Raw genomic sequence first — 25,727 nt, 5'->3', positions numbered from 1 at the left:
GAGGACACATCAGGGCTGAGCGCTCTGTACTCTGTGATTCGCTGGACGCGGAGGGGCGGGAGTTAGCCCCTTGTCCTTGGCTTCTCATTGGTTGAGCAGCTGTCAATCAAACGGAGAAGGGTAATGGGAGGAATAGAATGTTTAGAGGAGCCAGAGACTGTGTGACAAAGGGTGAGAGCTGAGAGAAGCGGCGGCGGGCTGAGAGCGGAGAGAAGCGGCTCGGCTCTGCGGAGACCAGGGATTTCGGCTGCTGCTCGTGGATCCTGGAAGAGCTCGGGCTAGACATGAAGTGTGAGAACTGCACCAAGGCGGTGAGCGCCCTCCAGTGGTAGTAATGGCTGCAGACATAGATGTCACCTGACTGTTCACATAGGGCGATTTTTCAAGCCCAAATTTCATCCTATGGCGATACGGCCGGAGCTCGCGTGTGGAAGTAACAGTAGCGTATTCACGAGCGGGTTTTCTGCGCAGCGACGCTACAAGATAGAGAAGTCGTCCTGTTTAACGCAGATTCCTCGCCAGGAATCCCTTTTTTTTTAAATATTGCATGCCATGTGATTTGCGCACGTGCGATGTGATTCATTTTTTTTTTTTTTTTTACCGTTAAAACTATTGTAAAAAATGTTTGGCGCACGTGAAAATCACAAGCGTACAGATGCGATACGTTTTTTAATTTTAATGCAGAAACGCCTCGTGCTCGCACCCAGAATCGCAACTTTTAAGGGTGCGATATCCGAATTTGTCAGACTGCTGTCGCTCTTGGATGCGTACATGCACAGAGTAAGGCCGATTTCGCACGAGCGTGAGTTTTTTTGTGTTGAGGCGCGCAAAACCTGCGTGACTACGAACAGCATTTTTTCGCATGGTTTCCTACACGCGAGCGATGCTGGGAAGTAAAATAAAAAAACAGCTGTGCTTCCTAATTTTTTTTTTTTCGTGTCCCTCGGAAAGCATCGCTCGCAACACATCGCAAGGCGTCCAATGAGAAGCACTTGCCGATCCTCCGCCACCTGTGAAACGAGCGCCGGAGGATCGCAATTGTGCTGAAGTGTTTTGCGAAAGCGCCTCATATCCGCGGGTAAAACGCAGGTTGCCGAGCGATATTGCGCCGGGTTTCTTGGCCTGATATCGCGCCCGCAGTGCGCTTAAGGCCGGTGTCACGTGAACGTGTTTGTGCAGCGTTTTGCTCGCAGTGAATAGAACCCGTTGCTTTCAATAGGTTCGTTCACATAAGTGTATTCTGCGCGTACATTTCTTTGGCGCATTTAAATACGCAGCATGGGCTATTTTCCGGCGCTTTTCTGCCAAAAAACAGCTTCTATTGATTGATTAACTTAATGCCTCATTTTAAGGAATGAGATCACGATTGTGTGTTTGTTTTTTTTTGTTTGCGAACGCAAAAAGTACAATAAAATGCGCACTTGTGCGCTCAAATACGCAACGCCCATTGCACAAATGCGTGCGCAACTGCGTTCACGCCAGTGCGACGCCGGCCTTGGGGAGGATTTACACACAGCGGTATTGCTGTGGAATTTCGGCTTTAGCATGTGAGATGAAATTGCACTGCACGGTTCAGTATATGGCGGATCCACGCCGATTCTACGCCAAATATGTGGCAACTCCACATGCCATTAATTTCAGCGGGGATCCACGCAGTAGTTTATACCCTGCGCCATTTTTCTGCTTGTTTTTCAAATCCATATGTGGGGAAAAAAGGTGAAATGTCCCTTCTTGATGCGGATCATTGTAATCATTGGGCGGCGGATGGAACTTGCAGCCCATCGGTTCGGTGGCTCAGTGGTTAGTACTGTTGGCTTGTACTGCTGGGGTCCGAGGCTCAGACCTCATCAAGGGCAACCTCAACATTGAAAAACTCCATACAGCCATCACCCTTGGTCCGGCTTGAACTTTCAATTCCAGCACTGCAAGGCAGTGGTGCTAACCACTGAGCCACCATGCTTGCAACAGCAGGGCTCTAGTTCATGTCTGACTATGGACAACATCAGTTTGTATGTTCTCATTGTGTCTGCTCTTTTTTTTTTTCTTCTCAAGCATGGTGGCTCAGTGGTTAGCACTGCTGCCTTGCCGTCCTGGAACTATAGGCTCAGATCTGACCGAGAGCGATGGCGGTATCGGCTTTTTATATTATTTGTGTTTATTCTTCTTGCTCTTCTATTTCCCTAGCAATGAAAGAACAAGTGTGGTGGCTCAGTGGTTAGCACTTCTGCCTTGCCGTCCCAGAACTATATCTGACTGAGAGCGATGGCAGTATTAGCTTTTGATATTGTGTTTCTGTATATTCTTCTTGCTCTTCTATTTCCCTAGCAATGGAAGAACAAGTGTGGTGGCTCAGTGGTTAGCACTTCTGCCTTGCTGTCCTGGAACAATAGGCTCAGATCTGACAGAGAGCGATGGCGGTATCGGCTTTTGACATTGTGTTTCTGTATATTCTTCTTGCTCTTCTATTTCCATAGCAACAAGTGTGGTGGCTCAGTGGTTAGCACTGCTGCCTTGCAGTGCTGAAGTTGTAGGTTGGAATGTGACCCCGGGTGATGACTGTATGGAGCTTTTCCATGTTGATGTTTGCCATTGCCTCCATGATGTAACCTTGTTTCCCCTCTCTCTGCTCTGGTAACATTGTATCACTTGGTTTCTCTGACCTTTTGTTCTCCCCCTTCTTTCCCCTCTGGACCTTTTGGCTTTGCTTCTTAGTTGTCGGACCCCTGCAGGGGGTGTGCTGTTTGTCGGACCCCTGCAGGGGGTGTGCTGTTTGACGGACCCCTGTAGGGGGTGTGCTGTTTGACGGACCCTTGTAGGGGGTGTGCTGTTTGTCGGACCCCTGTAGGGGGTGTGCTGTTTGTCTTCACTCTCACGGGATGAGCACTTCTCTAACAAATATTTGGGTTGAGGTCGGCCTTGTTGGAGAGGGGATGTAAATATTGTGAGAGCGGCCGGGGTCATTGTGTAAATACTCCGTGTTACATGGCGTCAGGTGACCTCGTGGGATTTAAAGGGAACCTGTCACCTTTTTAGACTATGTCATTCCCTCGCGTTTTAGACCGAACGATCAAACGAGAATCCTTCGCTCTTCATTCATTTTACGCAGCATAATAATCGTTGGTTCATTCGCGTATCGTTCGTTAACTAGCGATTGTCCAGTCCTTCTATACAGCGACTGAACGATTGTCGTGTGAACGAGCCAACGATGTAGAAAGCCTGAGCGAGCTCTGACCTCGTAATAGTCGGCGGCTGTGTGAGCGGGGACGTTGGCGCTGTGATCTGCGCTCGATGGCCGCCCTGATGATTCTACTTGTATTTCAGCTGTATAAATCATGTATTCTTGTAAAGAAGGTTTTTTTGGAGGCTTTTGGGGTATGAAGAGTAACCACTATCTAAAGTTGAGTTTCCTTTTTGTTTTACGTCGCTGCGCCTCCTAAAGCAAAAGTTATAGTCCTGTACCGCTGTAGGAGGGCGCCAACTTTTCTGATAGTCATCCAGTCACTTCGGGGTTTTGTTAGCCTGCAGGATCTTGTATCCCCAGGAGTTCGGGAGCTCTTGTGTTCTGATTAGAAGAGTGCGAGGCTTTAATAAAACAGTAATAGATCAGTAATCATTAATTTATTCTTCATCGAGCGGCCATCGGGTATTCCTGCTTTTCACCTGCAGCGGCCACCTTTTGTACAGCTAACGTCCAACCATGGTGATTAGTACAGTATAGACTGAGTCATTCCTGGGAGCTGTGCTACATTATCAGTGCTGTAATAAAAGGGGTTATCTGGGGCTAAAATATTAATGACCTATGCTTGGTATATGTCCTAGGTAGTTGATGGGTAGGGGTCCCCGGTATACGCCCTCAGGATGGGTCCTCAGTAGTTGATCGGCAGGGGTCCTCAGTATACGCCCTCAGGATGGGTCCTCAGTAGTTGATCGGCAGGGGTCCTCAGTATACGCCCTCAGGATGGGTCCTCAGTAGTTGATCGGTAGGGGTCCTCAGTATACGCCCTCAGGATGGGTCCTCAGTAGTTGATCGGTAGGGGTCCTCAGTATACGCCCTCAGGATGGGTCCTCAGTAGTTGATCGGCAGGGGTCCTCAGTATACGCCCTCAGGATGGGTCCTCAGTAGTTGATCGGTAGGGGTCCTCAGTATACGCCCTCAGGATGGGTCCTCAGTAGTTGATCGGCAGGGGTCCTCAGTATACGCCCTCAGGATGGGTCCTCAGTAGTTGATCGGTAGGGGTCCTCAGTATACGCCCTCAGGATGGGTCCTCAGTAGTTGATCGGTAGGGGTCCTCAGTATACGCCCTCAGGATGGGTCCTCAGTAGTTGATCGGCAGGGGTCCTCAGTATACGCCCTCAGGATGGGTCCTCAGTAGTTGATCGGTAGGGGTCCTCAGTATACGCCCTCAGGATGGGTCCTCAGTAGTTGATCGGTAGGGGTCCTCAGTATACGTCCTCAGGATGGGTCCTCAGTAGTTGATCGGTAGGGGTCCTCAGTATACGCCCTCAGGATGGGTCCTCAGTAGTTGATCGGTAGGGGTCCTCAGTATACGCCCTCAGGATGGGTCCTCAGTAGTTGATCGGTAGGGGTCCTCAGTATACGCCCTCAGGATGGGTCCTCAGTAGTTGATCGGTAGGGGTCCTCAGTATACGCCCTCAGGATGGGTCCTCAGTAGTTGATCGGTAGGGGTCCTCAGTATACGCCCTCAGGATGGGTCCTCAGTAGTTGATCGGTAGGGGTCCTCAGTATACGCCCTCAGGATGGGTCCTCAGTAGTTGATCGGTAGGGGTCCTCAGTATACGCCCTCAGGATGGGTCCTCAGTAGTTGATCGGTAGGGGTCCTCAGTATACGCCCTCAGGATGGGTCCTCAGTAGTTGATCGGTAGGGGTCCTCAGTATACGCCCTCAGGATGGGTCCTCAGTAGTTGATCGGTAGGGGTCCTCAGTATACGCCCTCAGGATGGGTCCTCAGTAGTTGATCGGTAGGGGTCCTCAGTATACGCCCTCAGGATGGGTCCTCAGTAGTTGATCGGTAGGGGTCCTCAGTATACGCCCTCAGGATGGGTCCTCAGTAGTTGATCGGTAGGGGTCCTCAGTATACGCCCTCAGGATGTGTCCTCAGTAATTTATCGGTAGGGGTCTTCCGTATATGCCCTCAGGATAAGTCCTAAGTAGTTGATCGATAGGGATCCTTACAATGGGTCCTCAGTAGTTTATCAGTAGGAGTCCTCAGTATACGTCCTCAGGATGGGTCCTTGGTAGTTGATCAGTAGGGGTCCTCAGTAGTTGATCGGTATGGGGTCCTCAGTATACACCCTCAGAATGGGTCCTCAGTAGTTAATCGGTAGGGGGCCTGAGGGTGGGTCCTCAGTAGTTGATCGATAGGGGGCCTGAGGGTGGGTCCTCAGTAGTTGATCGGTAGGGGGCCTGAGGGTGGGTCCTCAGTAGTTGATCGGTAGGGGGCCTGAGGGTGGGTCCTCAGTAGTTGATCGGTAGGGGGCCTGAGGGTGGGTCCCCAGTAGTTGATCGGTAGGGGGCCTGAGGGTGGGTCCCCAGTAGTTGATCGGTAGGGGGCCTGAGGGTGGGTCCCCAGTAGTTGATCGGTAGGGGGCCTGAGGGTGGGTCCCCAGTAGTTGATCGGTAGGGGGCCTGAGGGTGGGTCCCCAGTAGTTGATCGGTAGGGGGCCTGAGGGTGGGTCCCCAGTAGTTGATCGGTAGGGGGCCTGAGGGTGGGTCCCCAGTAGTTGATCGGTAGGGGGCCTGAGGGTGGGTCCCCAGTAGTTGATCGGTAGGGGGCCTGAGGGTGGGTCCCCAGTAGTTGATCGGTAGGGGGCCTGAGGGTGGGTCCCCAGTAGTTGATCGGTAGGGGGCCTGAGGGTGGGTCCCCAGTAGTTGAGCGGTAGGGGGCCTGAGGGTGGGTCCCCAGTAGTTGAGCGGTAGGGGGCCTGAGGGTGGGTCCCCAGTAGTTGAGCGCTACGGGGCCTGAGGGTGGGTCCCCAGTAGTTGAGCGCTACGGGGCCTGAGGGTGGGTCCCCAGTAGTTGAGCGCTACGGGGCCTGAGGGTGGGGTCCCCAGTAGTTGAGCGCTACGGGGCCTGAGGGTGGGTCCCCAGTAGTTGAGCGCTACGGGGCCTGAGGGTGGGTCCCCAGTAGTTGAGCGCTACGGGGCCTGAGGGTGGGGTCCCCAGTAGTTGAGCGCTACGGGGCCTGAGGGTGGGGTCCCCAGTAGTTGAGCGCTACGGGGCCTGAGGGTGGGGTCCCCAGTAGTTGAGCGCTACGGGGCCTGAGGGTGGGGTCCCCAGTAGTTGAGCGCTACGGGGCCTGAGGGTGGGGTCCCCAGTAGTTGAGCGCTACGGGGCCTGAGGGTGGGGTCCCCAGTAGTTGAGCGCTACGGGGCCTGAGGGTGGGGTCCCCAGTAGTTGAGCGCTACGGGGCCTGAGGGTGGGGTCCCCAGTAGTTGAGCGCTACGGGGCCTGAGGGTGGGGTCCCCAGTAGTTGAGCGCTACGGGGCCTGAGGGTGGGGTCCCCAGTAGTTGAGCGCTACGGGGCCTGAGGGTGGGGTCCCCAGTAGTTGAGCGCTACGGGGCCTGAGGGTGGGGTCCCCAGTAGTTGAGCGCTACGGGGCCTGAGGGTGGGGTCCCCAGTAGTTGAGCGCTACGGGGCCTGAGGGTGGGGTCCCCAGTAGTTGAGCGCTACGGGGCCTGAGGGTGGGGTCCCCAGTAGTTGAGCGCTACGGGGCCTGAGGGTGGGGTCCCCAGTAGTTGAGCGCTACGGGGCCTGAGGGTGGGGTCCCCAGTAGTTGAGCGCTACGGGGCCTGAGGGTGGGGTCCCCAGTAGTTGAGCGCTACGGGGCCTGAGGGTGGGGTCCCCAGTAGTTGAGCGCTACGGGGCCTGAGGGGGGGGGGGGTCCCCAGTAGTTGAGCGCTACGGGGCCTGAGGGTGGGGTCCCCAGTAGTTGAGCGCTACGGGGCCTGAGGGTGGGGTCCCCAGTAGTTGATGTCGTCAGAAAAAAATACACAATGCCGGAATTGTTCATTTTTGGTCGCTCCAAGAAAAAAATTTAATAAAAAGTGATCAAAAAGTCACACAAACTGCAAAATGAAACCGATCGAAACTACTGATCGTCTCTCAAAAAAATTAGGCCTCACACCGCTGTAATAATGTAAAAAGTTACGGCTGTCAGAAGATGCCGACACAAATATTTTTTTTTCCCAAAGATATTTTGTATTCAGTACAGCAAAAGTAAATTTGGTATCTTCATAATCTTACTGTCCCACAGAATAAAGTTTGTTTTTGCCGTAATGTGAAAGCCAGACCACCGTGTACCCCCTGAAGATGGCGGAATTGGGGTTTTTGCATTGACGCCACTTTCAAAAAAAATCATTTTTTTTTTTTTTTTTTTTTCAAAAGTGAGAAGGAAAAAACAAATGTCCTTAAGGGGTTAAACTTCAAATAAATATTAGGTGCATCTCATTGATTTGTGATTCTTATTTGGTGAATAAATATCTAATTCTCACTCTTTTTTCCCCACCAGGAATGTAGCAAGAAGAAGAAGAATGCAGATAACGCCGAGCTGTCCGAGCCGCTGCCTGCGGGGGACGGCCATGAGGTGAGCCGCCAGCTTATCTGAGACCTTCCATGTGTGCTTGTAGATGAGTCCAGGATGGGCGTCACACACCCAAACTCTGACCCTTATCTCTTGCTGTCACCCTGAGCCGACCCAACACCCTTCACAGCTGACTGCGGGATTTGGGGGAAAAGTTACCGGATCTCACGAGCGAAGACTTGTTCAAACGCCTCTCAGTCGGCAGTGGACAACAGTCAATATACCTAAGGGCTTTTACCCACTAGCGGTATTTTTATCGCTGTGTTTTTTTTACTGCAGATGTCAATGGGACTTTCTAATGTTAAAATCGCATCACACAAAAATCGCAAGTTTGCGCTTCTGCGATTTTTTTTTTTAACATTAGAAAGTCCCATTGACATCTGCAGTAAAAAAAACGCAGCGGTGTCGCAGCAGTAAAAAAACACCAGTGGGTAAAAGCCTCTAAGGCTGCCTTCACACTTGCGATTGTGATATCGCTGCTTTTTTTTTTAACGCAAATGTCAATAGGACTTTTTTAATGTTAAAAACGCAGCGCAAAAACTCGCAAAATTTTTGTGCAGCACATTTTTATCGTCCTATTTACATTTGCGTTAAAAAAAAATATACAGCGACGTCGCGATTGCAAGTGTGAAGGCCCCTAATTGTTAGTGATGGAGAATCCCAGTTCTGCAAAGAAGGGTATAGCTTTAAGGTTGAGCCTAACGCCGTCTGCATACAAACGCGTCAGATTCTGCATGTGGTAGCCCGACTCCGATCCTGACCGCGGCCGGCGATCCTGCGTGCCTGTGTTGTTCTTTTTCTGTACTGCGCTTGGTCGTGGCGAGCTGCCGTCAGACATGCGCAGTACAGATTTTTTTTTAAATGTTAATTTTTGCCCGTGCCGTCGCTAGGCAATGATGCGGAATCCCTGACGGGCTGCGGGTGCAGAAGCTTTATGATTTAGCATAGTCATCTATTTACATAGAAATATTTTAATTCCAAAAACCCCTTTTACATAATAACGATTTTTAATTTTTTTTTTTAATATACTTAGAAAAGTGAGTTTCACCGCCTGGCGGACGCCCGCATCTTTCTGAGTGATTGCCTGGCCTGCGGGAACTGTGTGACCTCGGAGGAAGGGGCCAAGATCTTTGCTCAGAACCAGAAGGAGCTTTTCAAGGTTTTGAGCCTCAATAAGGTACGGCTGTAGTAAACGTCTTAACCCTTTCCCTGCAGGCATTCTTACGAGTGACACGATGCAGTTTCGTTTTAAGTATTTGCTAAGTTATTAATAAGGCCGGGCTCGCACCCAGCGGTAGTGTGCCGGCACCGTAACTACACCTGTCTTACTGTGACTTGCCGCGGGTTTGCGGTGCGGTTGTTGCACAGTTTTTACAGATGAAACAATACTTTTTAAGAAGTTTCACCTCTAAAAATCAAAAAGCCAATAAATGCATCTCAAAAACACAATTCATGGTGAATCGTGAAGTTCTGGCAAGTGAGGCTACGTGTGACCCCGGCCTAAAGTTACCTGTAATGTTTTACCCTTGTCTTCCAGAAATGTGACGCTGCCTTCCACAGACTGGTGGTGGCGTCGGTCAGTCCGCAGTCTGTGCCTTATTTTGCTGTCAAGTTCCAGCTTTCTGTCTGTGAGGCGGCCAGGAAACTCTGTGGCTTCCTCAAGAGCCTGGGTTAGTAGAAGCCTCACTTAAAGCCATAAATTGCAAAATATATATATACCTCCTGTTGCAAAATGTTTTGTGTTTTGTTCCCCTCAGGCGTCCATCATGTGTTTGATTCAACAATCGCTGCAGATTTCAGCATCCTAGAAACCCAGAGAGACTTCATACAAAGGTTTAGGCGGCAGACCCAGGATGAGCACGCCTTCCCCATGTTCGCCTCCACTTGTCCAGGTAAGCAGTGCAATAATGTGTGTCTATGGGAGCCTTCAGATGCCATGGGGCAGGAGGGGTTAACTCTATCATTCCATTGCTATCAGGGGGGCTAATCAGCTGGTTAACCCTCCCGCTGCCGTAAGTTTTACCATCATAGACCTTTAAGGTGAGTTGGCCAAAGTCAACCCCATATAAGCATCGGCTCCCCTGCAAGTCGTATTTCGAGTGGGTCTAGGAAGCTGAGGTCTATGATGATGTTTTCTCTTGTGATCACAAGTTTCTTGTTTGTATCGATTTAAGCTCTTCACATCGATTGGAGAAAATCGGCCATGTTGGATTTTCTTCTTTTAGAACTCTTTCACTTGCCCTTCTAAACCTTGACACGCACCATGTCACATTTGTTGTTATAGAGTTTTTAAAGAAGCTTTCCAGGGATATACTATTGATGTATCTTCAGGGTAGGTCATCAATAGTTGATTGGCTTGGGTCCGCCACTTGGGATCCTGGCCAATCAGGTGCCTGCTGTCAGCACCACCATATACAGAGGTACGTAATGGAAGCTGCTGCTGTGACCCCTGTACAATGGCCTGTGCTTGTTACTACAGGCTTGGGTCTCATTAAAATCAGTGGGAGCTGAACCTGCAGTTTCAAGCGCCAACCACTACACAGGGCTTTCACTCTATGACCGAATCATGTGTGGCGGCGCTGACAGTGGGCGCCTGGTCAGCCGATTGTCCGGGGTCCCGAGGGGTTCCAGGAAGCGCCGGCTGTCATTGCGGAGTTACACCAGGGTTGGAGTGGACGCCGGTGCTTCGATCCCTGTATAGTGTGCGGTGCTTATAATTGTAAGAGCCCCTTTCATTGAAACCTATGGTAATTGCAGGCTTGGAGTCCCATTAATTTTAATGAGAGCTACAACTGCAATTACCAGCGCCAGCCACTACACAGGAGTTGGAGCAGCGGCTCCCTCTCCAACCAGGGTGGAGCCGGCCACTGACAGCTGGCGCTGCCTTGAGAATCCCTATAAGCTCACACGATCACCCCTAGCACACATCGCATGAAGAACCTGAAAAGCCTGTTTAGGATCTGATGTTGACGCAGCTGACCCTTCACATTGTTTTCTTAAATGAATGATTATTCGGAGAATGGAGCTCCAGATAATCTCCCCCCCACCGCAGTCTTTTCTTTGGCTCAGTGCCAGCTAATGCTGATATCGCAGTCATAGACGTGAATGGGACAGTAACATTCCATAATGCATTGCTCTGCCCCCTAAGGGCGGCTTTAGAAAGTGAAAATACTGAAAGAAGGCAAGAGAACTAGTCTGCAACTGCATGCTATACAATAACAACCACACCGCTGAATGCTGCAAGGATCAGACAGGAGTGGGAGCCGGGGTCATACCATGTAATGACTACCTGATGTACCCCGCTGTACCTCCCTCCGCCACCTCACCAGCTGCTGCCAAAGAAACTTGTGTGAACTTGCACAGAAAAGCGATCCGATATACGAAGATCCCGCACATTGCAGTTGCTGTTCTCATCCATGACGATGGAACAATAGGACATGCAGCCATTTGTTTCACACGGATTATTGGTTGTTGAGGGGAGCCGGCTGTCTAATCTGGCAGCAGATAACCCAACTTGTTTTAGTAGCCTTGGGTGTTATGGCCCATTTACACGTAACGATTATCGCGCAAAATGCATTAGAATGAATTTGAGTAATAATCGTTCAGTGTGAATGCGAAAAATATATCGCTCGCTCGTCATTCGCGGTTGTTTAAGCTGACTTTTCAGTCAGCTTACAAAAACCTCGTTGACTCGCTGGCTTCTCATGCGGTGTAAATGCTCGCCACTCAGCGCCTCCCATAGGAAGTGAAGTGCTGAGCAAGAAGCGGACGCGAAGCCTGCGAGACGGCGGCAAGTCTTTCAGTTTAAATGCGCTGACGACCTTAGCGGTGACGTCGGCGCTCGTGTAATCATTTAAAAGACTGTCAGTCCGTGTAGAAGGGCCTTTAATCTTTTATAGTACCTTTTTAAGGCTCATATAGACTGAACAAACGATGCCCAACACTCGTCCCCGCACATACTCCCTGTGATGCTGCTGCACAGGAGCTAGTATCGCTGGCTCACAGCGGGGAGGCGGCGGGAGATTTTACTTCTCTTGCTCCCCCACCCCTCTACATTGACTTAACATAGCGGTCGTTCAATACTGAACAGCTGCTATTTATGCTGAGCGATCATAGTTTATGCTGCATAAATGACGGACGATGAGCTGATCGTTCAGTGTAAATAGCGGCTGTTCAGTATTGAGTCAATAGAGAGGGGCGAGGGAAAGCGAGGAGTGAAATCTCCTGCAGTTGCCCCACCACCCTCCTGGCTGTTCTGTGAGTGAGCCAGCGCTACTAGCTCCTGTACAGGAGCACGGGAGCGAGGACACGTAGGGACGAGTGCCGGGCATCATTTGTCCGACGTTCGTCCTATCTAAATGGACCTTAACACGGGCGAGTAGTCGCCTGAATATACGCTGGTTTGTACACAAGGCACCCAACAGAGCAAGAAGTCATTCAGTTTCAGAGAGCTGAAACAATTACTGCGGTGTGACTTCTCACTTACTTTAAACAGGAGTTGCTCAGTCTTTGAGCGTCTCCATGTTTGCAATGAATGAAGGTGGGCGGCCTCCATTCTCTGACACACTATCACTCCTGTGTGAATGACGCAGGAGCCATAGTTGCTGGGACGGATCTTGGCCGCCTGACAGTCCTACCATGTAATACCGTATTTACACGGGACGAGCTGTCTGGCAAATGATGCTCGACACTCGTCCCACTGATGCTCGCGCCTGTGTACCTTCACAGGAGTGAGTATCGCTCCCGGCATGGAGGTGGAGCGGGCCGGGGAGTGTTCTCCCCTTTCTGACTGCCCCCATTCACTTTCAGCAGGCAGTCGTTCAGAAACTGAACAAATCTCACTCAGTCGCTGGGGATGACTATCGTCAAATTCTGAACAATGATTGTCCCGTGGTAATTACCCAATTTCTCAGCAGACCTCACCAAACTTATCCAGTTCTGCTAATGACGTACAGATGAACATCCCAGTTGAGACGAACACTGTCCGCGTGTATTCGATGCGGGCAGGAGAGGCGCTTCTATAGGAACCAATGGGTTTCTATAGAAGCACATTCACACGAACGATTGTTAGATACGCTGATTTCGCACATCTAATGAGATGGGACATACGAGTGCAAACTCACATGTCAGCTCCGTGGTGCGCGCAATGATGGGACCTGTCCTATCCTTGCTGCATGCTTTTCATACACTCCTATGGGAGCAGGAAAACACCTTGGATTGTGTGAACGGGCTACTTTCAATTAGCTGGACTCAACCCGTTCACGCCATTTTAGACGCGAACCTTGCATGCGGCTATACTGTGCGCGGACAGCGCTTGTGTAAAAGAGCCCTTGTACTGCCTTATGGGCAGTACAAGAACTACTATAATACTGCCTTTATAGGCAAAAGTAAAACTAGTACAATACCGCCTTTTCTTATAGGCCTGAATGGGACGAGTACAATACCGACTTTTTATAGGCCAGAATAGGACTAGTACAATACCGCCTTTTTATAGGCCAGAGTGGGACTGGTACAATACAGCCTTTTTATAGGCCAGAGTGGGACTGGTACAATACTGCCTTTTTATAGGCCAGAATGGGACTGGTACAATACCGCCTTTTTATAGGCCAGAATGAGACTAGTACAAGACCGCCTTTTTATAGGCCAGAATGAGACTAGTACAAGACCGCCTTTTTATAGGCCAGAATGGGACTAGTACAAGACCGCCTTTTTATAGGCCAGAATGGGACTGGTACAATACCGCCTTTTTATAGGCCAGAATGAGACTAGTACAAGACCGCCTTTTTATAGGCCAGAATGAGACTAGTACAAGACCGCCTTTTTATAGGCCAGAATGGGACTAGTACAAGACCGCCTTTTTATAGGCCAGAATGGGACTAGTACAATACCGCCTTTTTATAGGCCAGAATGGGACTAGTACAATACCGCCTTTTTATAGGCCAGAATGGGACTAGTACAATACCGCCTTTTTTTAGGCCAGAATGGGACTAGTACAATACCGCCTTTTTTTAGGCCAGAATGGGACTAGTACAATACCGCCTTTTTTTAGGCCAGAATGGGACTAGTACAATACCGCCTTTTTTTAGGCCAGAATGGGACTAGTACAATACCGCCTTTTCTTAGGCCAGAATGGGACTAGTACAATACAGCCTTTTTTAAGGCCAGAATGGGACTAGTACAATACCGCCTTTTTATAGGCTAGAATGGGACTAGTACAATACCGCCTTTTTTTAGGCCAGAATGGGACTAGTACAATACCGCCTTTTTTTAGGCCAGAATGGGACTAGTACAATACCGCCTTTTTTTAGGCCAGAATGGGACTAGTACAATACCGCCTTTTTTTAGGCCAGAATGGGACTAGTACAATACCGCCTTTTTTTAGGCCAGAATGGGACTAGTACAATACCGCCTTTTTTTAGGCCAGAATGGGACTAGTACAATACCGCCTTTTTTTAGGCCAGAATGGGACTAGTACAATACCGCCTTTTTTTAGGCCAGAATGGGACTAGTACAATACCGCCTTTTTTTAGGCCAGAATGGGACTAGTACAATACCACCTTTTTTTAGGCCAGAATGGGACTAGTACAATACCGCCTTTTTATAGGCCAGAATGGGACTAGTACAATACCGCCTTTTTATAGGCCAGAATGGAACTACCGTAATACAATACTGCTTTATAGGTAAGAATGGGACTAGTACAATATAATTGCAAGTTTTTCAACTTCCCTGCTGCCCGCATTAACCCTTCCTTCTGTTCTCTATAGGATGGGTACAGTATGCGGAGCGCGTTCTGGGTGACTTGGTCACACCGCACATTTGCACAGCAAAATCGCCCCAGCAGATTATGGGGTCGCTAGTAAAGAGCTACTTTGCATCACAGAAGGTGAGGCCGCCCCTCTTACGTTACTGAATTGAACAAGGATGTTCTAAACTAAGACCCCAGAATCCACTTCCATCCTCTCTTCTAGAATCTGGCTCCAGATAAGATATTCCACCTCACTGTAGCGCCGTGCTATGATCGGAAGATGGAGGCACTCAGAGAAGACTATTACACCGAGCTGTTCGACTGCCGCGACATCGACTGCGTGCTGACCTCAGGTAAGTGGTGCTCCTGTCCAACATATCACTACGGCAGCTGATGTACATGTAAGGGGGTAATAAAGATACTTCTTCTAGAAACCAGAAGGGATTCCAGTAGTCAGGACCCCCATACTGATCTAACCGATATTACCTCTTCGGTTTTGGGGTATGTTGGATAGAAAATCTATGAAAGGTGCACTGGAGTCATAAAATACCCGATTGCAGAATTACTCACACCCCCTTATGTGTTAGCACTACTCTTTAATATTAAAACGCCCCCTAGGCTCAGCACAAGATGACCTGTTTTCATTCCCAAGCTTTTTCTTCATCCTCGTCTGTCTTCCTGTCTTCCAGGTGAAGTGATGCAGATTATGGAACAGAGGAACGTTTCTGTCAAAGAAGTGGAAGAATCTTCGCTAGAGAATGTGTGAGTCGTGGGCCTCAATGCCGTGACCGGTCCTGGGGGAGTGGGATGGGGGGGGGTATTTCCAGCCTTTCCTTACTTGGGCCTCCTTCAGAAGGCCAGGTCAGATCCCGCTGCCAGAATTCTCACAGCGGGATGTGAGCCGTGCCCCTGCAGTGACCACTGCGCCTCACCTGCTCCGGCGTCTCGCCAGCTGCCACCCAGCCGGCGCATGCGAAGAGCAGAGCCAGCGCGTCACCAGTGACGTTTCTGTGCGGGCCTCTGCAAGGCCCACACAAAAGTAGGACATGCCGCAATTTCTTTACCGCGCGAGTTTTCACGTGGTCAAATCGTGGCTGTTTGCATAGAATTGCATTATCTAATGCAATCCTATGGCAGCGGGCACAGGCTGAAATTCTGCGGGAAATCCCGCAGCGGAATTTCCGCCCATGTGCAGGAGGCCTAACTTTGCTTTTTTGGAAAAGTTGGGTTAATACCAATATGGCTGTCATTAGAGCTCATACTGTGATAGTCACCCAGCTCTTACACAAGGCCAATAATCGCTGTGAACTGTGATTGTTGGCACCAGTCGTTCTGTGTACACAGTTACCAACAGGGCACGGAGCGAGAAATCACTCAGTAGTCATTTCTCGCTCCGTGTAAACTTGAGGCGCTCAATCTTTGTGCAACTGCCCGTTTGCAGTAAACGGACGCGGGCGACTGGAAGAGATCTCTGGCAAACTCCGCCTCCATTCACCAAATGACTATCGCTACTGTGTGAAAGACTATGCGCCCAACAGTTGTCCCACCTTCACTTCCTAAGCGGGACCTAATAGAATAGACTTTCAGTCGTGTTAGAACCTCTGTCTTAGGGCTTCCTTAGGAGATCCGGGTCTCGCACACACGCTGGTACGTTCCCTCCTTGGAAGTAACATTGCTAGCATGCCGATCATGTGATGTCCCATTCTCCAGATATCACACGATTACCATGTGATGGGGAGAAAACAAATCTTGGCACTCTTCGTTGGTCAGTCAGCTGGTTAATGTTTAATCCTGTTCCTAGTTATCAGTGTACTTTCACTTCTGTACTAATTTACGCAGTATTTTTTGTTTTTATTGCAGCGCGAGTGCTTGTGACAATTTTAAAGACACAGTAACCTATTTTCTAAATTTCACATAAATGTACACAGCTCCGCCTCTTTGTCGATTCTACGTTCCCTGCTCCAGTTTATACACATAGAGGAAACATAAGCTTCCGGAAGCCTGCATTATATGCTGCTGACTTGTTCGGCCGCGGGAGCCGCCACCTGGGAGCAGGAGCCGCCAGCGAATCTCTGCAGGTCAGACCTATGTAATAGATAGGCTGACCGCTGAGAATGGGGGCAATTCGCAGCTTGCTGCGAATTGCCTGCCGCAAGCGGAGAATCTCAATGCTTCTCCGCTCGTGGACAGGGGCCGGCACTTTCCATAGCAATTTGGCAGAAAACTAAAAGATAGGCACATTTACACCCAACGATCCTCGCTCAAAAGATGGCTTTTGAGCAAATTTTGGGTGATAATTGTTGTCTAGAATTGTTTAGAAGCCCTGATGAAGTAGTAAAGCTTAACTATTTTAAAATGCATCTACATGCATCTAAAATCCTAGACTGCTGCGTTTTTTCCTCTTATTGGATGTATACTTTGGTGACTCCAAGACAGTAAGGGTCCAAAATTGCACACCGCATCTCAATATTTCCAGACAGACGGGGTGCGTCCTATGATTTGATTTTAATAGAATAAATAGATTTACATGAAACATAAATTCAAAATTTGCAATAAACTAAAGTAAAATTTTCAGGAGAGTTTCTGCCACTTTAATGTGACTGTTAGGGAGTCAGAACAAGTCCAGTATCAAAGCTGTAGCTGTAATAAAGCCTGAGAGCGAGCCGTTTGTAGCAAGGACATGTCTTACACATGCCTCCCCTCAAGGCCGTATGATATATGTCCTTGGTAGGGAAAGAGTTAAAGGAAATCTTACTTGATCCCTGCATTACAAACCTAAACCTATAACAGCATGTGGGACAGAGTGAAGAAAATAACTATACCTTTATATTGTCCTAAAGATCCTGAATCATCTTTTCTGTTCCAATGCCGTGTGTAAATTAGTGGTAAACTGTCAGATGGGCGCTTCGTCTCATATACCGTGTTTCCTTGAAAATAAAACCCTGTCTTATAATAATTATTGACCCAAAAGAGGCACAGGGTCTTATTTTCAGGGAAGGTCTTATTATACTTAACTAGCAGGCTCGGTCCGGGTCCCTCCCGCTGCTCTCCACAGTTCCAACATGCTTCCTGCAGTCCTTGGCTGCTCATACAACATCACTTCCTGGTTACAGGATTCTTAAATCCTGTCTCCAGAAAGTGATGGCTGGCTGAGGAGAGGTCGATTAACCAGTTACAATCAGTGCAGCGCTGGATGAACCAATGTGATGGCTTCGATTGGTTCTTTCACCTCAGCCAATCAGTGCAGTGCTGGATAAACCAATTGCAGCCATCGCATTGGTTAATCCACCAAATTCATAAATCCCACCTCTACAATGCAATGCTTGTTGATTGGCTGAGCAGCGGTGGAAGAACCAATCAACAAGCATTGCATTGTAGAGGTGGGAATTATGAATTGGCTGGATTAATTGGTTTATCCACTGCTGCATTGGTTTGCTGAGTAGTGGTCGAAGAACCAACACCTGCCATTGCTTCCTGGAGGTGAGATTTATGAATTCCGTAACCAGGAAGTCACGTACGAGCGGCTGAGGACTGCGGGAACCGCGCCGAACCTCTAGAGAGCAGCAGGAGGGACCTGGACCGAACCTGCTAGGTAATGTATTTTTATTTTTTTTTATATGTAGTGTAACTAGGGCTTATTTTCGGGGAAACGGGGTATGTGTCGGGCTTTCATCTTCGCCCAACTTGTTCGTGATGCTCTCTCTCACTCTTTTGGCCCCCTGTGACGTAATCATAGGGTTCCGATGGATTGCTATGCTTAGTCTAATAGGAAAATATAATACACTGCGATACTGAAGTATTGCAGTGTACTATCAGAAAGATTGTTCCTAATGAATTCAAGTCTCCTAGTAGGGAAAAAATAAAACGGGGGGTGGGGGGAGTTGTTAAATATTTTCAGTCGAAAGTTGAATCGCCAATTAGTAGCATTCAAAATTGACTTCTTGTCCCACAGTAAAGGGGAGTTGTTGTATAGTGCAAAAGCCCCAACCTTATAAACTCTCCGTAAAATTGGTATTGATGTAATTGTACTGACCCACATAACTAAAAGGGTTAAACAAGTTATACCATCTCTGGACAATTCCTTCCCCATGCACTAACCTAACAAACTGTTATGTACTCGCCACTCCCCGCTCTTGGTGTGTCCCGCCCTAGTCTCTGTTTACAGGCTGCAGTCCTGCCCGGTGTACGGGACGTTACAGGGGCTGCAGCCGATAACAGAGCTCAGCTTAGCATTCACTTCAGCAATAAGATGGCTTACAGACAAAAGAGAAGAGCTAGAAAAAAATAGCAGAACCTAAAGGTTAACGAACAGACTGCCAAAAAAATGTTCTGCCTTCTGTAAGAATGGGCATAGGAAACGTAATTGTGATTTACTAAAATCTGATGTTATATAAGTATGTATGTCACTTTGGGGAAGTAGTGGACGTACCCTTTAACCCCTTCCCGCCCCATGACGTTAAGTCACTAGTAGCTGGTGTCTCGCTGCAACAGCGGGGGGCATTGGAGATGCGCGCTCCCTCTGTGACTCCAGCCGGTTTTCGCGATAACATCTTGAGAGCCCGGCGGGTTGCTATGGCAACAGGACGCCGGATACCGGCGTCCTGTATTGCCATACCCTGTGATCGCGATCATAAAATAAATAATAATAGTTCTCCAATATAGCCTATGTACCCAAACATGGTACCAATAAAAACTACAGTTCGGCACGCAAAAAACAAGCCCTTATACGGCCGCGACGACGGAAAAATAAAAAGGAATAAACAATGAATCAGAAGCGGCGCTCCAATGGTGTACAACGAAATTAGAGGCAGAAGCAATATGAAAGAGAACTCACCGCAACTGAACCGGTCCTAGGATAAGGAAACCGGTCAGTTCATGGGTCCACTGAGGTATTTCAAATCAGTTTGGGATAGGATACGTTGGTGGTCCTAAGACATCCCCTGGGGGAGAGCAGCAGCGAGCGACTCCGAAACAATAATGCCAGGAGGAAAGAAATGTAAATTTAAAAAAGCAGAAAAACTCACTTGATGCGCTCCATCCAACTGTATCAACAAGTGAAAATCTTACTTGGCACCCCACATCAAGTAAGATTTTCACTTGTTGATACAGTTGGATGGAGCGCATCAAGTGAGTTTTTCTGCTTTTTTAAATTTACGGAAAAATAAAAAGGTTATGGCTTTTGAAAAATGGAGATTAAAAAATACCAAAAATCGTTTGGTCCTCAACGCCAAAATAGGCCGTGTCATTAAGGGGTTAAGACCCTGGGTCACGTTTTCCCTGGCATCACGGGTATTGATTTTGTTGCAGTCAGCATGTTTACTTCTTCTTATCTGTATCCTGGTTGACACATTTGTTATGAGGCAACCGAGCGAACGTGATCCGAGTGTTAACTAATGTGTTCCTGTTTTGTTTTTTTCTTCCCATCAGCTTTGGAGGAACAACGTGTCAATTTGTTCGCCATGAAGGTACCAGCTCAGACGGTTACCTTGCACACGTCTTCCGTCACGCTGCTAAGGAGCTGTTTAGTATGGAGGTGCAAGAGATCACATACAAGACAATAAAGTGAGTCTATACATGTGCAATAAGTACCTATGTACTGTGTATAGACACTAAATATACATATATATGGAACGGGCTTCTAAAAGGGGCACACGCCCTGCAATTCATCCAAGGGCATAAGTAGAAAAAGCTGGGTCCCATTGCAAAACTTTAAATGGAGTTGCCCCCCCTACCCCCCGCCCGAAGGGCGTCAAGATTTAAAAGCCTCATGTAAAAGTTCATATGAGAAAACACTTTTTTTGTGGGTTCAGGCCTAAAAAGGAAAAAAAAAACTAGGAGGCCACTGACTTTGCCCTTACACGTAGGAATATTGTAACAATTAGTTAAGCACTGACCCGACCCCTTAAATTGTATTGCTTGCCAGGTGCAAATATTACTATTGTTTATATTACCTCAATACTGTTGCTGAATAAAATCCATTACCAATACTATGTAATGGCTACATAATATCACTACACCATGATCACATATTACTACCATATGGTTACTGAAAAATCTACTGTACAAAGACCAATATTACCCCACATAGTGGCAGCTCTACAGAAAAATTCTGCAGACTGTGGAAGTGATTACAGTACCATTCGATCCCCTTTGACTAGTTGTTAACTTTTTCCTCTCCATCCAGCCCAGACAACCATGGTGACTTCTCCTGGCCATAACCTGTCTCTGCAGAGTTTGGTGTACAGACAATTATATTTAGCTCCTTGTTTGTCCTCCCTGAGGAATACGGCAGTAATTATGCCCCTGAGTTTCTCTCTTTGCTGCGCAGTAGAATATAATCTGTTGTCCTGTTATCACGTTTTTATCATTTCAAGGAACAAAGACTTCCAAGAAGTTTGCTTAGAAAAGGATGGGGAGACTGTGCTGAGATTCGCAGCTGCCTATGGGTTCCGGAACATTCAGAACATGGTACTAAAATTGCGCAAGGGGAAATTTCACTATCACTTTGTGGAAGTCTTGGCTTGTCCAGGAGGTTAGTCCCAAAATGTTTTTTTAACCCCCTACTGCTACACTGTATATTGGCATCACAGGCGGGAGGACTTTTACCTGAACTGAATGTTTATGACCTCTACAGATGGGCTGTAGAGTCAGAGATCACTCTATGGCCTACGAAGGGAGAGGGATCGCTCGCTATCTGATTGCACCATGCCAATGGCTACTATAGCAACCGAAGGCCTAACAATGGCCTCGGAGTCTGTCATATACAGTGGTCTATTGAATCCTACCAGGGGCAGGGTGTAGTAGGCTGTCAGTGAGGGAAAATCATAATATATACCGCACTTCATAGTTGGTGCAGTACATTATGTAAATTATCAAACGTTCATCTCTTCAAACCAACTTGCAAGACTAAAGCTATGTTCACATGTCCCAATTTTTGCCGGAGTATCTGCACCAATTCTATGGCAAATCCACATCCCAGTTGGGAATTCCACACAATGATTTGCCCAATGAAAAGGGCTACATCCGGTTCCACTGCTCTATATCTGCATAGCCGTGGCAGAAATCCGCAACTCTGCTATGGATTTCTACTGCGGCTTTTAGAGATGGAATCTAAACACACAATTCGTACATGGATTCCCCCATCTGAACAAACCCAAGAAATGTTTGGTTTTTTTTGTCAGCGCAGCGCTAAACGCTGTCAGAGCCTCACAGTCAGCCGCTCGATCGCGACACTTATCAGCACCTCGATTTTTGGCGGAGATTGTTGTACTTTTGGCCGCTTAGCGCACCTCATCATTGATTTAAATTGCTGTGCTCATGTCTAAGGGTCGCCTAAGACCGCTCTCGCACAAGCAGGTTTTTTTCTGCATTTTCAGCGCAGGGCTGAACACCGTCAATTGCTACCATTGATTTCAATGGGGCTTCTCAGACCAGTGTTAACGCTTTTTGAACGCTGCGTTCTTCAAGCTCTGTCTGTTCTATTTTTATGCGTTTTTAAAATGCGATGTTTTGCCCATTAAAGGAATGTGGTTACCGCGGTTTTTCGACTGCGTTTTCCGCTGCGTTTTTTCAGTCCTGGCATGATCGCCTTGCTTGGCTGCGTTTAGAACTGAGCTGAAAACGCAGCTGCAAAAGCTGTCAAAAACGCAGCAATAAAAAAAAAAAAAAAAGCAGCGTTTTTACAAGCGCCTGTGTGAGAGTGGCCTTAGGAAGGACTTCCTGCAACCCGGCCATACATGTACAGCGGAGCATTAAGAGACCACCATGTCTAGTGACCCTGGAGGTTTCAGCGATTAGTGCAGGGCATGCTGGAAATGGTGCTAATTACTACCAACCATCAAGGGGAGTAGTGACAGCGGTCTCCCTTTCGGTATGGCAGTGACTGGTTAGTCTCTACAGACCTACCTATCGTAGCATTCACCAGGCTATCAAAGCCTCTACATCTGCTCTGCCGGTCTCATCCTGTTGACACTAGAAGGGAAGGATGGGTGGAACGACAGTGGTGGTGCCTAAGGTCCCCTGTCCACGGGCGTTGCAGTATCCCGCGGCGAATTTCAGCCACGGGAGCCGCCACCTGGGAGCAGGAGCCGGCAGGCGGTTCTCCGCAGGTCAGCCTATCTGACAGATAGGCTGGCCGTGGAGAATCTGGGCAATTCGCAGCATGCTGGCCGTGAGTAGAGAATTGCAATGATTCTCTGCTCGTGGATACGGGGCCGGCGCTTTCCATAGCAACGCTATGGAAAGCTTAAGCCGGTGTTATTTGCCGGCGAAATCACTGCCGTGGACAGGGGGCCTAAAGGTGTAGGCCTAGAGTGAAGCCATAGGATTAAGTAGAAGCGCTAATACTGGTGCTGCCAGCCCGATGTAGGCCTTACTGGTAATAGGGTGGACTAATGTGCAGAGGAGTGGTGTATAGAAAAACATTGGCACATGGCGCAACCTTCCAAGAGAAGATGTTCTGACAAGAAGTAGTGGATGAAAAATTATTTCTTGAGAAATTAACATGAAGCGGCTCACCTGTCCTCCCAGCATACTGAAGATGTGACTCTCTGCCTCGAAATGCATTTTATGCCGATTTTCAAGTTGACTCATCAAAAATACGTCTTGATCACCAGTTCTTGTCAGAACCTCTTCTCTTGGAAGGTTGTGCCATATTTTTCTTCTTTACACTGTCTGCTCAAACTCGTTGAGCTCTCCTCTGCTGGGGTCATAGAAAGTTTAGGCATATAGGGTATTACTGTAGTTAGGAGAACCCAATACATTTTGGGGGGATTCTCCAGTGGCACAAGCTGGGCAAAACCTATTGGGCACTGAAATGGTACATCTATGAAAAAATTGTAGTTTTCACTGTGCATTATCCAATGCACATTAACCCTTTCCAGTCCAATTTGTATCCTGGTTTTCCTAGGGGGGGCTTTCTCTTTTTCTGCCGTTGTACAACGGCGCTATCTGCTGGCTAAAGCCAGTACTGCATGAGGTGACACGTTGGATAGGCTCCGACAGCAGAGAGGCTGGCAATATACAGTAAGAGAACCCTGACGGACGTCTTCCAACATCGGAGCTGTACAGCCTTAAATCATAATGTCTTGAGAGGTCAGACAGTGGATTGGAAAGGGTTAATTTCTAAAAAATATTTGTGGACTCAAAATGCTGCTTACACCCCTAGATGAATACCCTGAGTAGTGTACTATCAGAAATGGGGTCATTTCTTGGGCATTTCCGCTATACTGTTAATGCAGAAGCGACATGGTGCTCAAAAACTAGTCCACCAAAATTGGCGCTCCTTCTCTTCTAAACCCTGCATTGTGCCCAAGCTGTATATTATAAAGAGAGCCTAGGGGATGCAATGATACCATCAGAGCACAAAACTACTAAAAAGGGCAAAGAGCCCCACTAGTCGCACAACCCTCCACTAGGAGGCTATTACAACAAGCCATTTAGTTGGATCATATTCACATATAAATGGGTCAGTGGGTACAGCGGATTAAAAACTGAGGCATCTTACAAGTTCACGGTGCCATTTCATCATTGATGAAGGTACTAAATGGCACATCAGTACGAACTGGGGATTATGTATTATATTGCTACCATCACAGGGGTCTCTGACTAAAAAGTAAACGGGTCCAAACTGTATCCAACCAATCTGTTTAGCTGCCTAGCAGCGTCCTCGGGGAGATTGGCAACAGCATGAGTAATACCCAGCTAGAGGATCAGAGATAAATACATCTAACTTGGACAGACAGAGAGGGTTTCTCCTGTTCTCCCATCATCCAGAAACCCCCATTGCCACAACTTCATCATAGGCTACTCAACAGTTGACTTAGTGTAGGCCTCCAGGCCTATTGTTCTGATCTACCTATTACACCATGCCTGTTGTAAGGCATAATAAGATGAGAGCTGAGGAACAATAATACACTGCAATACTTAAATATTCACTGCCTGGTCAACAAACTTATTTGATAACAAGCAGAAGTGCTAATCGCTCTATTTGCTTAAAATCCCCCTGAAGTATTGGCCAGTGGGTGGGGTGGGGTGGGGGTTCGCCTCTCTCTAATTTGCTCCTGAGTTCATATTGTCAAATGAAGTCCTACCTCTATTAACAGAATCTCCTAAAATGGAGAACAGGAAGTAGGGGAGCCGTTGTCTCATGGTGACAAAAGCCTTTTTTTTTTTTTCTGTTCCTCAAAAGTAACTTTTCTCATTTTTAAAATACTCTATACGATTTTGGCATTCCCATAGTCGCAATGATGTGCAGAATAAAGTTAACCATATGGTGAACATCATAAAAACCCTTTAAAAAAGGCACACTTGTGGGGTTTTTCTTTTTTTTTTTGTTTTTGTCCGTTTCATCCCACACGTTTTCTAGTACTTTCTACTCTACCATAAAAAAGGTTTTGCGTGCCACAAGATACAAACCCTCATAGGACTGTCTGTGGGACGGTAGAAGAACTAATGGCTACTGGGAAGTGAAAAATAAAAAGGCAAAACGAAATATTGAGAGTCCTGAAGGGTTGGGTCTTATTTATTTTGTCTTATTTTTGTCTTTAGGTTGCTTGAATGGAAAAGGCCAGGCCCAGTCCGTGGATGGCAAACCAGAGCGAGCCGAGCTTCAGGAGATGGAGGCCTTATTCACACAAGTGCCCGTTCAGAGCCCAGAAAGTAACCCTCACATACAAGAGTTATACACTAGCTGGCTGGAAGGAGCCGAGTCCCAGAAATCCCGGGAGACGCTACATACCAAATACGTGTCTGCTCCTCCCAGCACGGCCCGTGTGGACATGAAATGGTGACCCATGCTCCTCTGTGGGTGATGATATAGACTTGAACTACAGGCATGTGCCGGTACTAGTACATCCGTGTCCTCGGAGGTCCCGGAGACCAAATTGATGACCTTTTATGCAGTCCCATCTTTCAAAGTCACTTTAAGTGTCCCTAATATTACAGGTGACGTGTTCTAGTTGTGAATCCCCACACGGGCTGGTGTATGTTCTCCGTGTCCTTGTTGTGTAACGTGTCCAGCGCCGGCCCGTCTCAGTCTTTTTAACCTGTTGTTGCTGCTCGGTCCACCTTTTGTGGGTTTAAAGCTGCTGTGTGCGCATGCCTGTTACCGTCTCCAGTGCCGTCTTGTCTCTTATTTACGTGCCTCTTGACTACATTTTCTTGTTTGTGTTGTTTAAGCCAGATTTTATGGAGTCCGAGTCTGACTAATCCAGTTCTAGAAAATAGTGGATGTGGATTAAGAGAAATAATCTGTGGTTTTTTTTGTTTTTGTTTTTTTTCCCGTGCCGAATTTTAAGGACCGCCCCTTCAGTAAGGAGTCATGTGATCAGTGTTTTGTTTTTTTTTTTGTTCTTAATTTCTTAAAATATCCAAATATTA

General features: G+C 47.9%; 1 protein-coding gene across 1 annotated transcript; it reads left to right on the top strand.

Moving 5' to 3' along the window:
* The first annotated feature begins 105 nt into the window (after nucleotides 1-105).
* On the top strand, nucleotides 106-25,727 carry NARF (nuclear prelamin A recognition factor). The gene is made up of 11 exons (XM_066588176.1): nucleotides 106-311; nucleotides 7,532-7,606; nucleotides 8,637-8,780; nucleotides 9,141-9,273; nucleotides 9,361-9,495; nucleotides 14,368-14,486; nucleotides 14,572-14,701; nucleotides 15,038-15,110; nucleotides 19,776-19,910; nucleotides 20,723-20,880; nucleotides 24,897-25,727. The coding sequence occupies exons 1-11, from the start codon at nucleotides 285-287 to the stop codon at nucleotides 25,136-25,138; spliced, it is 1,371 nt and encodes a 456-aa protein (XP_066444273.1). The 5' UTR covers nucleotides 106-284; the 3' UTR covers nucleotides 25,139-25,727.

The sequence above is a fragment of the Eleutherodactylus coqui genome, chromosome 13, assembly GCF_035609145.1.
Source record: "Eleutherodactylus coqui strain aEleCoq1 chromosome 13, aEleCoq1.hap1, whole genome shotgun sequence".
Classification (NCBI taxonomy): Eukaryota; Metazoa; Chordata; class Amphibia; order Anura; family Eleutherodactylidae; genus Eleutherodactylus; species Eleutherodactylus coqui.
Note: the sequence above shows the minus strand (reverse complement) of the source record. Positions and strands in the feature narration are given on the sequence as shown.

What these genes read in the sequence shown, in the direction of transcription:
- NARF (XM_066588176.1), top strand. Translation starts at nt 285, where the DNA reads ATGAAGTGTGAGAACTGCACCAAGGCG. An exon ending in CTGCGGGGGACGGCCATGAG is followed by an intron (nt 7,607 to 8,636) that starts GTGAGCCGCCAG and finishes TAATATACTTAG; the next exon opens with AAAAGTGAGTTTCACCGCCT. An exon ending in TGGCTTCCTCAAGAGCCTGG is followed by an intron (nt 9,274 to 9,360) that starts GTTAGTAGAAGC and finishes TGTTCCCCTCAG; the next exon opens with GCGTCCATCATGTGTTTGAT.